Here is a 13,751-nt window from a genome sequence, read left to right as displayed (position 1 = left end):
TACTTAAGCAAAAAAAGCAGTTTCATTATTGCAATCCTACCAAATTCTAGTCAAATTTTAATATAGTGCTCTATCAATGACTGATTATAAAGCTTCTAATTAAGACTTTCAAAAGTCACAGTGTAAAGCCCCTGTTTTTTAAAGTGTTCCACTTACACCCAGAATACCATGGAATGCAGTCAGTCCTCTGATTTTCACATGCACATAGAAAATGTAGAAATAGAAACCGGTAAATCCAAATAACCTTCACTGAAGGATGCATTCATTTCAGTAGCTTATCCTCCTAGTTTTCAGTTTTCATCAAAAAAAAAAAAAAAAAAAAAAAAAGCACTACTCAAAAATCTTCCATGGCATACGTTTTTCCCTCCTAACATCATTTTTTTTTTTTTTTTTTTTTTGTAGTAGGTTTACATGGCAAGGTTTTGGTAGCAGGGGCCTGCAGGGGTGGCTTCCATGAGAAGAGCCCAGAAGCTGCCTCATGTTGGCTAAGGGCCGGTTTCAGCTGCTCCAAAGGGACCTGCTGCTGGCCAGAGCGAAGCCAGTGAGCAATGGTGGGTGGGCCTCTGGGAGAGCAAATTTATGGGTGGAAAATAACCAACAAGCAAAACAGCACAACTGCTGCACAACAGTAGCTTAGAGAGAGGCTTGTGAAAGCGTGAGAGAAGCAGCCCTGCAGCTCCCAAGAGAAGTGCCGCAGGAGGGCAGGAGGTGCTGCAGGCAGGCAGGCAGCAGCAGTTCCCCTGCGGGCTGTGCAGGGAGAGGCCCCTGGTGGAGCAGGCTGTCCCCCTGCAGCCCATGGGTCCCCCATGGAGCAGATCTCCACGCTGCAGCCCCCCCATGGGTGGAGGAGCAGGAGGTCTGGGGGGAGCTGCTGCCCATAAGGGGCCTGTGCTGGAGCAGTTTGCTCCTGCAGGATGGACCCCAGATCCATTTTGGAGCAGTGCTTGAAGAGCTGCTGCCTGTGGGCAGCCCCCGCAGGCTCAGTTCAGGAAGGACGGCATCCCGTGGGAGGGACCCCGTGGGAAGCAGGGGCAGAGAGTTGAATGAGAAGGAGCGGTGGAAGCATCAGGGACTGACCACAGCCCCCACTCCTTGTTCCCCTGCACTGCTTTGGGGGAGGAGATGGAAGAGGGTGGATGGGGGAAGGTGTTTTTGGTTTGTTGTTTTTTTTTGGGGGTGGTTGTTTCTCGCTGCTCTAGCTTGTTAATAATAGGTAATAAATTTAATTAATCTCTCTATGTTGAGTCTTTTTTTCATGTGACAATACCTGTTCAGTGATCTCTCTGTCCTTATCTCAGTCCTTGAGCCCTTTCCTTTTGGAAAGGAAATATCTTCTTGATATCTTGATATCTTCTCCCCCTTTCCTTTTGAGCAGTAGTGGTGAAGCTTGGCTGCCCATCTGAGTAAAACCATTATAGTAAGAATGGCTTATTTCCATCTCCTTCATAACTTTTAGTTCTTTTACTACTTTCAGAATGTTTTATTTTCTGTTTTCAGTTGTGTTTGAGAACTGCTTTTGTTCAATTTGCAGCCCACACAGCACTACAGCACTCTTTTTTTATGTGAACATACAAAACTAGTAGTGCACATGCAGCCAGGGTGCCCATTTAATATTTCTAGGAAAGAATTTTTTTCTGAAAGAGATTGTTCAAAAATGACATTTTGTTTGCTAAATTGGAAGTCATATACTTGATAAAAACACACTTTTTGTTCCAGGTTCGAACATGAATGCTTACACCCTTTAATAATGTTATTGTCCACTTTCATTCTAAAACTTATAATGCAAAGGTTTACCATGAAGATAAGGTGGAACCAGAAATGCCACCAACATGCAGAAAAGCTACATAAGTCTTTGGTCACAAAATATCTGAATATAAAACAATCTTTCTTACTCTTTGTTTAAGCAGTTTAATGTGCCTCCGCTATTACAACATTTTAAAAAGATTATTGTAAATAAAAAGTTCCTCCAACTTTTTAAAGTTTTCAAGGTACCTGAAATTATATTCAAATTTGGTTTACCAGCTTGTTTGCACAAAGAGAAAATCACTCCCCTTTTTCCCATTCTCGTTAGGATGCAATACTTTCAGAAGTACAAGCCACCATTATGGAAGATGGGTTCCTTTTATTACCTGTCAGAACTGCTGCAGTCCTTGTTAAAACCTTTAAAATGAAATCTTGTAACACCTCTAAATTCTAAGGAAATAGGAACATAATTCAAAAGCATCTCTAATACTAATCTATTAAATTTATCAAATATCAATAGCTGCAGACTATTCTTCAGATTCCAGAATTAAACTAAAGTACCTGCTAATAATCTGCCTAAATTCTCCTATTACACTGAAAAAAAAAAAAAATCCTGTCATATGAATCACAAACCTTCTGCATGATCATATAATAGTGAAGAACTGGCAAAAAAATCATTTCATGCTTATGCAACAAATACAACATTTTTCTATGACATTATGTACAATAAATCCTCACTTTTCATTGTGTATTTAATTTCCTTAATAAAATAAAAGATACATTTTAACATTTAAAAGTGTATATATCAGACATTAGTTATATTCATGAGAATTACATCTCTGGGCCAAAACTCAGCCCACAAAGACCATAACCACATGGCCCTTCTTGGCATTTCTACAAGCCTGGCCAGGTGTGTGGGTAACATCCAGATAATTCACACTGATCCTCTTTGGAGCTACAAACCTACACTACACAAAATTGTTATAGCTGAACTGTACGCTTCTCTGGCCTGCTTCTTTCAGCTGAAAGTTCTGCTCCTAGAGAGGTGTCCTCAGGTCAAGCAAATACAAGATGATCTTCCCAATAGGCAACGCCAATTATTGCAATTGTTTTCCTCCTCACCAACTTAATTTTTTCATGTCACAAGATCAGAATTCCTAATTGAGTGTCAGCACTACTTTGGGATAAACCTAAAAATCTCCTTATTGAGTTTCTTTGCTTCTCCTCTGCCTTCCTCAGCAGGCCTAAGAAGACTGGCCCGAAAATGAGACTAGTCAGCAAACTTCCTGAATTCTTCCAGCTCAGCCTTGCTGGCCTGAGAAACACGAGCTACCTGCAACATGAGCATGCCTGTTGTCTGCAACAATGAACATGCTTTTGAAAATAAAGCAAAACCAATGAACAACTAGGGAAGCCAAAAATCAGGAAAATAGCTTATGATCAGCTTTGTATAAGCTTTACATGTATGTCAACTATGCTAAAGGAGTCAATATTCAGAAAGTACTAAGAGCTGAAATATGGAACAAGTAACTTGTTTATACTTTTAGTCTTTGAAAGCTGAGCTCAAAGACTTTTAAATATGAATACAGATTAATACAGCTTAAATTGGTTCAGTGACTGAACAATCAGGGTCATGTCAGATTTTTATGAGCACATTTCCATGAAAAGAATCTCACTACCTTTGTCTTCTCACTCAAATTTGTATTTCTTCATAATTTCTTTTCACAGGTCTAACAATCACATCTTGCAACTGGTATCAAATCCACACAAAATGCTTGTGTCACTTGCAAACTTGTTCATCATTTGAACTACTACCAAATATGTTTTGTTTTGTTTTTTAACTTTTTTTTATTTATTTTACTCAATTTACTCATTTCACTTAGTGGGTTCATCACTTTCCAACATTAAAAAAATGTTTGAATCCATAACACAGGCTTGTTTGTCACATCAGAATAGATCCTGACTGAAAGTTGCTGGCAAAGAATGCACAATCCAACTCATCTGACAAAGTAGCTTATTTTTTTAATGAGCTCAGAATTTGAATTCACTGCAGAAGGTCCAAAGACTATGACTATATTGGCACTAGTGAAATAGCAGCAGATTTGAAACAGTTGGTGCAGAGTACCTTAAACATACACACAGGAGGGCAAAGGAGTATTTCTGACTAGATCTCCTCTGACTATGAAGACTGAATTTCAATCAGCAGTTTTGCATCTTCCTATTTTGTTTCTGTTTAACGCTTGAATCCTCAGGGATTGCTCACTGATGGAAGCAGAGCGTCCGAAGTGGCAATGGGCAGATTCACTTCAGAAGTGCATTTCTGATCCAAGTTAAAACGTTAATGCAGTTATATCCATATAAAACCAGTACTTCTTATTTACTTGATGACTTTATTTTCTTTTAGTCAAACTGAGCACATCCACAACTTAATACAGATTTCTTAAGCATACAGAATGTATTTCAGGAAATTTAAATACCTCAAAAACATGAGGTCAAAGATGGTAGAAAGTTAAAACACATTGTGTATGCTTAAAATAGCTTTTCTACTAATAAAGTCCTTAGGCATGCATTGAGGTTACTCTGAGGCTTTTCATAACAGTCATTTCATCAATAATAAATTGAATGATACAATGTGCATTTTTTCTAAAAAGGTTATAAATAAATATAAAGGAGACTCTTCCATTTAAAAAAAAAAATCACTTGCAGATATCTTTTTAATGACCTTAGTTTTTCTAATTTAAATTCTATTATTATGTATCATTAGAATTCCAAGCAGGCAGATTTGGTCTACATGAAGGGTGGATGTGGGACAGGCCTTTTGTGGCACAATTAACAGTGTTCCTTTCAAGGACAACGTCACAGAAGGTGAACACTAATTTTGCTAATATGGTAAAGGAGGATAAATGACTCTGGGAAGGAAGGAAAGGAAAAATAAACTATATAGCATAATTGTTTTTCTGTGAAGTTCTCTGTCATATTTAACTTTCACTTTCTAAATAGGTTATTACAGGAACAGCAATTTGCCCAAAAAGATTAAAGATTGCAGTAGTCAAAGACTACTTTGCAGCTGTAAGAAGGAAAACAGGAAAAACAGTCTCTGCAGATGTCAAACAAATTTTAAGGATAAGATCAAAGATACTCTGATACTAGCACATGATGCAGAAAATACCCCCAACCCTAGATGTCAGAGCACATATGCCATTTCTGAAAATAACAAAATGTCCCCACTTCTCCATACAAATGCCAGAGCTCTATGCCAATTAAAAAGGAAAGCTCTTAACACTCTTTTCCTTAATTCTGAAGTACTGTTCTACAACAAATAACTTTGATGAGATGAGAACTATAGTCATCATAAAATCATAGCTAAGACCAAAAGGTACAGCAAAACACAACAGTTTAAGTTGTCTAGCTAACACCTCTGTCAAATCTTTCTTACTTGGTTCAAATTGTTGGCTGTGAAGCACAAAGTGCATCCTTTATACAGTTCTCAGTTACCGTATTAGTAGCTATCAGATCATATTTCATATATTCTTGAAAGCCTATATAAAATATGTGATACATAAATACATAAACATATACTTACATATATGTATGTGTATATATATATACACAATAAAGTTTCCAGTCACCAAATACTCTTTTTAGCACTGTCAGTATGACCATGACAATCTTTTCCATTACTGCTCATAACCTATCAGTATGAAAGCTGAGGAATTTATGAACCCTATAGGAAATACACGCACATACTGAAGACTGACATACAGTAGCACAAAGTATGTAATTTCACCAAAAAAATGCAGCCAGAGTGATACGATTTTATGAACAGAGGCTGATTATTTACAGCACTTTGGAAACCTGAGTTAGTAAAAAGTACTTTTTCACTGCAAGTCCTATCACCCACAAACTGCTCATAAAACCAGCATTCTCCTAGAAGAAATTCTTGTATTTTCTCTGGTTTTATTTAATACTAAAACTAACTCAGATGAATAAGTCTGGAGGGTCTACTTCATTTTTCCCCTGAAAACAGACAAAAGAAAAACTGACTTTGCAGCCAGTGACAGTATTAGAGACAGAGAGAAAATAATAATAATAATAATAATAATAATAACAACAACAACAACAACAACAACAATAACAACAATAATAATAATAAAGCCTTAGAAAATGTCCTCCATCAGTTTGTATGGAGGTTATGCTGTGTTTGGCTGCAGTTGTGGTGTTAAAGACTCAGGCCGAAAAGACTCACCACACAGTCATATGTGTCTGCATGGTTATCATCAAATGATTTTTAGACACCCACTATGTGCATTTACACCTAAAAGCATACGGGGTTAACTAAAAAAATGAAGAAAAGATCTGGAAACTTATTTGTGAGAGTGTTTCTTTAATTGTTTAAGTACTAGAAAAAATCGTTGACTATACATTCTCACTGAAAACAATGCATAAATAAAAACCTAACTCTATCCAAAAAATGTTATCATAATGAAAGAGAAATGTCAGGAACACAGAAGCTCCTTGCCTTCAAAGTAAATAACAGACAATGAAGAGATGGCATTTTCCAGGCCTGTTTAACCTCAACAGAGAAAAACTAAGAATAACCTCTGTTATTATTTAGTGCATAGTAACATGTTGTATTATCATTTTACGTTTCCTAAAATAGCAATGCTTTGAGAGTACGTATATTATACAAATTCAGGCGAAAATAGCTAGAAATCAGAAAGAACACTGAATATCTAAACCAGATAGAGAATAAAAGAATTTTACCAGATAAAAGAATTTTACAAATAACCATAGAAAGATTTCAATGCAGGGTTGACAACCATTTACTTTTAGCTTAAACAATTTATATCAAAATAAAACTATATGCACATCAAAAATAGTCATAAGCTTTCTTATATATTCAAAGAATTTAAGCAATATTTTATATTGAATAAAGTCTCAACTCTGTAATTACAATGACATTAACCAAAAATGTGTATTTAAAAAGTCATTCTTTAAATTTTGAAAGTATATGTAATAGGTAAGCACAGATAAGTATAAAAAGCATTAATTTTGCGAAAGGGATTATGCTTTAGTTTCTTAGCATTATTACTGGTAAAGAACGAGGAGCTTGAATTAGGAAACTAACTGTATTTTTTGCTATGCTTTTGAAAATTTTGTAGAACAAAGAATGTGCTTTACATATGCTTGAAACTGGTATGGTTATTTATTTATTTATGTTTTTCAAGAACAGATGTCTTACTCTTAGTTGAAATAGAAAGACTTAATTGAAAGGAGTTGACTTATGAATGAAGTACCAACTGCAAAACTGTTGGAAGAAGGCAAGGACTCTTTAAGCTTTCTAAACAGTTGCATGTTTTAATATTTCCATCCTTTTTCATTCCTCTCCTGATAGCCATTCTACTATGGCTTACTGATGAAAAAGTGCAATTTTATTTCAAGTTTGGAATAACTCTGGCAGATACAGACACTGTTTCCGTGTCTGTATCAATACCTTGTATCTGAGATATAAAATAGTGGCAAAAGTCTGAGTTACCATAACTCTTCCAAATTCTGCGAGAATTTTACCACTTAAAGAACAACATTTGATTCAAGAAAAAATCTTCATTACAACTTCATGGGCAATGAAATACTTGTCTCAGTTACTTGTTCGGTAGTAAAATCCAAATGGAAAACCAAAAGCAGAGAAAGGAAAACTGCAAGGATGTTTTGTGAGACTGAATGCCATTACTCAGGACAGTAAAGATTTATTTTAAGAATCAGGACAAAGTGTTACTTTTAAGGAACGTGTTATGCAGAGCAGAGGATGAAAAAGCGCAAAAGAAAAGAACAATGATGAAGAATGAAAAATCTTTCAAGTTGCGTAGGAATATGTTTTATATAATAGTACAACCTCCTCAAGTACTTTCAGTTACATAGAGTTCTTGGAATGTATGCATTTACCTTAACAACAGGATTCAGCAGAACAACACCTGATTTCTTTGTAATAACTTGCTTTGTTGTATAATGATGTTCTATGAGTTGAGGAATAGTTGGAAACCCAGTTCCTTCAAAACGATATTGATTCTGTATGGAGGTAAAAGGAAATAATTGTTTCTCTACAAGCAAAATTTCAAACAACAAACTGCAAAAGAGCATTATAAAGCTTCCTTCATTAGTAACAGAGCAAAAGTGTTTCATTTTACAAAATAAGATTTCTGTCCTAATCTATTTCAACAGTATTTCTACCAAATTAAATGGAATGACAGTAAGAAACATAAATTAATAAATGCAAAATTAGTGTATCACGCACTTACAGCAACATAATAAAAGAATTACTTGTTTAAAATCTTAATTTGAAGGAAAAAAGAAGCTTTTGCACTTCAAAAGATGGGACTGTTTGGGATACTCAAACTGTGACAGTAACATAAAAATAATATAAACTTCAAAAAATATAATTAAATTTCTAAAGCCCTAAAGCTCTAAAATTACAGGAAAAAAAATAAAACAAGCATCAGACAATAAACTAAACAGGGGATAAGAAATACTGTTTTACTCAGATCTTACTGCACTTACAACGTTGTGTAAAACTAATAAATTCTAGCACAGTGCATGACCAGCATTATCATTTACTAAGAAGCGTGTGCTAGAGGAGACTAGAGCTGTACTGGTGCTAAAAACAGAGGCAGGTTACGCATATAATCCACAGAGAAAATTCTACCAAGACAAAATTCCACCCCCTCCTCCCCAGCCCTCCATCCTTGTCAATTGATTTCATTTTAGCTACATAATTCAACACAATTAAAATAATTAAATATCTTAATATTTTACTAGAAGAATGAAAGATGATCTTAGGAAAGAATACTATGACATAGCATTCTTCAGCTATCAGGAGGGTGGGGAAAAAACAAAGTATATTCATTGCTTATCCTTGCCCTGATTCTTGATGGGAAGAAACAGTAAGTGCTTATTTCCAGATGGAGGAATGGCGCTATGTCCACACTGTAACAAGTGCTGTCCTTCAGGGGTCTGTCTTGGGACTGGTGCTATTTTTTAACTTTATCACTGACACAGACAGTGGCATCGAGTACACCCCCAGCAAGTTTGCAGATGACACCAAGCTGAGTGGTGCAGTTGATACAGCAGAAGGAAGGGATGTCATCCAGAGGGACCTGGACAGGCTGGAGAAGTGGGCCAACAAGGTTCAACACGGCCAAGTGCAAGGTGCTGCACCCGGGTCAGGGCAATCTCAGACATGAGAACAAACTGGGAGAAGAGCTCACTGAGAGCAGCCCTGCAGAGAAGGACTTGGGGGTTCTGGTGGATGAAAAGGTCGGCATGAGCCAATTGTACACACTTGCAGCTCAGAAGGCCAACTGCATCTGGACTACATCAACAGAGGAGTGGCCAGCAGGTCCAGGGTAGTTACTGTCCTCCTCAGCTCTGCTCTTGTGCAGACCCTGGAGTGCTGCATCCAGGGCTGGAGCCCCCAGCACAAGGAGGATGTGGGGCTGTTAGAGAAGGTCCAGAGAAGGGCCATCAAGGTAATAAGAGGGCTGGAGCACCTCTCCTATGAAGATGGGCTGAGAGAGCTGGGGATGGTCAGCCTGGGTAAGAGGACGCTCTGGGGAGACCGCATTGCAGACTTTCAGTCATTAAGGAGGGCTTATAAAGGAGATGGAGAGTGACTTTTGCTCAAGCAGATAATGACAGGATAAGGGGGAGTGGTTTTAAACTAAAAGAGGGGAGATTTAGGGTGGTGAGGCACTGGCACAGGTTGCCCAGAGAAGCATCCCTGGAGGTGCTCAAGGCCAGGCTGGATGGGGCTCTGGGGAGCCTGTTCTGGTGGGAGGTGTCCCTGCCCATGGCAGGGGGTTGGAGCTGGGTGATTTTAGAGTCCCTTCCAGCCCAAGCTATTCTGTGACTCTATGATTATTTTATCCTCCTCCATGTTTTAAAATGCACATTGCAGCTAGGTGACTGGGATACAGGGTTAAAACCTGTGCCTCATTATCGAGAGTTAGAGAACTCTTCACAGAAGACAGGAACTGCCAGAAGCCATTCTGAAGACTGGCAAGAGCAAACAAATACTGCATAATTCAAAAACAACAGCAACACAACCCTAAAGCACAGGCAGTGATTCAAGTTCATTTACACAACTGGGCAATGAAACCTGTACCACTGACACACAGGTTTTTTCTTTCTAGCTACAGGGTTAACTTCTTTACAAAGCACATTGTAAGGTCCTCTTTCTTTAGGTTAAAATTCAACTTTCTGAAATGTGTTATTACTCCTAGTAAAGACAGCTTGGTCATGTCACCTATTTTTAAAATTCCTGGTTCTCTATCATAAAACTGCTTTCATGGTTTGAACACTTTCTGTTGTTTATTCCTTTAACTTCATTCAGTTACTAGATACTGGCTCAACTTTTATTGACCAGTAACTTTAGTTTCCATTCCTTTCAAATAACCTCTCTTACATTTTTGTTCTGATGACCCAAAAAACCCTACGTCCTAAGACTAGGGCCTAGCAAATTAACCAGCACTCATCTCATATCCAGCTGTGCACCCAACTGCTGCCACTGATCTAAGATCTTCAGGGTGAAGAGCACTCCTTTATTCAGTGCACTTACACACGATTATGACCATTATTAAGATCATCAACAAACAGCAATGTAAAAATAGCATAGCCTCCAATAAAAACAGTGAAAAACAACAGCAGCCTTGAATGCCTAATGGATTTTGGTAATGATTTTTGATGCTTAAAGCTGAACAGTGAGCTCATTTATCTCATACATACTTTTATTAGGATTTGTATTTAAAATATTGATAAAATCAGAAACAACACTTATGCAGTTAAAGGACAACTGATAAACAAGTATATATCCTGCTCCACCCTGCAGTCTCTGATTCAGAAGAAAAATTGTCAACAGACACCAAAGCTGACAGTGATCCAACAGTGAGATCTGACCAGTCAGAAACCTGATTTCACACTGTTAATACCAATGTAAATAAAATAAATTTTAAAAACATGGACTAAACTCTCATCAAACTCACCAAATGTTAATGAATTAATTCCCTCTTGTCATATGACCGTAACAGCCCCACTATTTACCTCCTTTTTCATGCTAAAAGGCCTTTTCTCTTTTTAAAACATAAGCCTTTTTTTTTTTTTCAATAAATGCAGAAAATTCATCCCACAGGAGTGCATAAAGAGTTCTACATTTCTTTAATGTAAGTTTTAGTTTTCATGATTGTCAACAAAATCATCCCCAAATACATCCCAAAAGCAGATTAATACTTTTATTACTAATTTAATACTTTTATTACCCTATTACTAAATGTACAAGCAGGCAGAGCTAATGACATCAGGATGTTTAGACTGTTCCATCATGAGGTATGCAACACCAAACAATGACATTTCAAATATAATTCCTAAGAGAAATTAATGAAATTATGAGAATAAAGGTAGCTTTGTTATTTTTTTTATGGAAAAATGGATACAAAAAATTCATCTTCCAGATAAGGGTGGCCTCAAATTAACAGTCATTAAAATAGCCCATCTAATTGACTTCAAAGGACAATTTTTTTCACAGGTCCACTTGCCACATACCACGATTTACACAAAATGATTTCAGCCACATCAAGTATATAATGTGCATTATAATTCGGCTAAGAATCGGAGAGCTCCAAGCATCTTTTAAGATACTGTGTGTCTAGGTATATGTAGTTTTATTGCTCTTATTTTTCTGTCTAGCACACTGATACACCAAAATACTTCAGGGCTATAAAAATCAAAATAAACACTGACTTTGTGTCAAGGTTCACTTTTATGAACAGAACAACACCCACAGGGCTAAAAAGAAACTCAAGCATCTCCAGAGCAGCAGGGGCTTCAACTGTTAACTGTATAGAAACTAGCAAATTATTTTTTCCTCAATGAACATTTTCATTTTTTTTCAGTAAGATTCAATTAGAGGTATTAAAAGTAGCCTAATTAGTACCAAGTATGAAAATGGGTTTAAAAATAAATAAATGTACATGCATAAATTAGTAATAACAAGCTCTGGATTTCATAACATTTACAGAAATTTGTCTTCTCATTATAGGATTAAAGAGGTAGAATAACCTCATACTTCATATTTTTCTTTTATTTCCTAAAATAACCTTTTCCCCCTGATTCGAGCACTGATGGCAATATTACCAACAGCTTTCATATTTTCATATAAAGGCTAAAACCACATGACATAATAAATTATGTAGATCCTAAATCATTTAGCTGGAATAATAAACTTCCTAAAATTGAATATTTAGTACTATAGCAGAGACGTACATCAGCATATTGTATGATAAAGTGTCTCCGTTGTCCATCTGAAAACACAGAAAGGACATATTCACCAGGTTTCCCGTTGCTCTCTCGCACCAAGAAGTCTCCTTGCTGCTTTAACAGCTCCTGGGCTTCTATTCTTGGAATTGCACCATGATACCAGTCTTGCTCTGCCAATGGTTTCTCAGTGGTTGATATTACATCAAAGAACTTGGGAAAAATATTGAAGAAAAACGTTACTATAACAGTACATTTTTAGAGTTTACTTTTATGTGAAAAGCATGACAGACAACATTAATCTCTATTTCTATATCTAAATTATGTATTTCTATTCACAAACAAAATCAAGGCTCTTACATTTACACAAAAGGGATACTAATCACATTTTTTTCTGTTACCTAAAAAAATAAATCTGCATATACAAAAAGCACAACTTAATGGAAATATCCATTAAAACATATATTAATTTTCACTTGGCCCTGCTGTTTTTCGTAATCCATACTGTCCAACAATGAGCAGTGACTCTTCCTCACTCTTTCTTAAATGTTCTGAAATACTATAAACAATAATTCAAAATTAAGCATTTCTTTATATAGAAACTTCTGAGACAAAACCATAAGAAACTGAATTTTAAAAAAGCATTTGAATTGGATAACTTGTTTTCATACAGTTTAAAAACCTCACACTAAATCAATCAATAATTCTAAGAAACATATTTCCCAGCATTTACATGACAGCAGGGGATAGACACCTGGGCATACTGTGCTTATGAAGTTGCACTGAGTTTCTGCAAGTATAATGATCATAAGATACTGCTTTCACCCGCTGTAAGCAGAAGGTAATGAGTTTTAATTTGCTGTTTCCCCTAAAAATCTGAAAAAAATCAGTAAAAATCTGAATAAAATAATACACTACGTATTGCATCAGGAGTTGAATTATATATGAGTGTGTTCCATGCAAACCTGCTGAAACACATTTTAGGTAACAGAAAGAAGATGCACACCTCAGTTAAGGCCCAGGTAGCAGATACAAACAAATTATTTTGACTGATACTCTGCTATTGCTCTACTCTGATGAATCAGGTTGGTTTCTTTTTCTACTCTAAGCAAGGATGATATGATATTTCCTTCTTGGGGAAAGAGAACAGAAACACTCCGCTAGTACATGAAAGAAAAAAATGACATTATAAATCTGGGCATGGTAGAGGGCATCTGCAAATTTATTGTCTTCTTGAAGAGATACTCAGGTCAAGATGACCCAGCTAATCAAAGACAAAAACACTACGAGTCCTCAGAGAGGAAATAAATAGACCTAAAAATGGAGTCTACTGAGAACTTGTTTCCAAATATATCAGCATATCCAAATATGTGAGCATTTGTGAGCATTTCCAAATTTATGAGCATTGAGCCAAGCCCAATTTTTGAGCATTTAATGAGTCCCTGGTATAAAACATGCCTTTGTCTCTAGGTTTATGGCTATCTTTCCAAGTCATATCTCGAGAGATATAGTTTATCTAGTCCAGAAACCTCATAGAATACAGGAGAGCGTATTTAAGAGTCTGACTGGGCCTCATTATTCTCAGACTTCAAAACTGGTTATCCAAAACCCTGGGGTACCTCTTGTATCAGGGATTGTTTCAGACATGAGATTTGAGGCTAAAACAGTTACGAGCAAACCCATCACTAGAAAGAGTGAGCAAGATT

General features: G+C 36.5%; 1 protein-coding gene across 5 annotated transcripts in view; it reads right to left on the bottom strand.

Annotated features, from left to right (window-relative positions):
• Nucleotides 1-13,751, bottom strand: part of FER (FER tyrosine kinase) — a 190,510-nt gene that overhangs the window by 88,199 nt on the left and 88,560 nt on the right. For all 5 annotated transcript variants that reach the window (XM_038170166.2, XM_072030728.1, XM_038170164.2 and 2 more), the window contains 2 exons: nt 12,055-12,258; nt 7,687-7,809 (listed from right to left, as the gene is read on the bottom strand). In XM_038170166.2, the coding sequence (XP_038026094.1) occupies nt 7,687-7,809; nt 12,055-12,258 (327 nt within the window). The remainder of the gene's footprint in view (nt 1-7,686; nt 7,810-12,054; nt 12,259-13,751) is intronic.

Source organism: Anas platyrhynchos, chromosome Z (genome assembly GCF_047663525.1).
Source record: "Anas platyrhynchos isolate ZD024472 breed Pekin duck chromosome Z, IASCAAS_PekinDuck_T2T, whole genome shotgun sequence".
NCBI classification, from domain to species: domain Eukaryota; kingdom Metazoa; phylum Chordata; class Aves; order Anseriformes; family Anatidae; genus Anas; species Anas platyrhynchos.
Note: the sequence above shows the minus strand (reverse complement) of the source record. Positions and strands in the feature narration are given on the sequence as shown.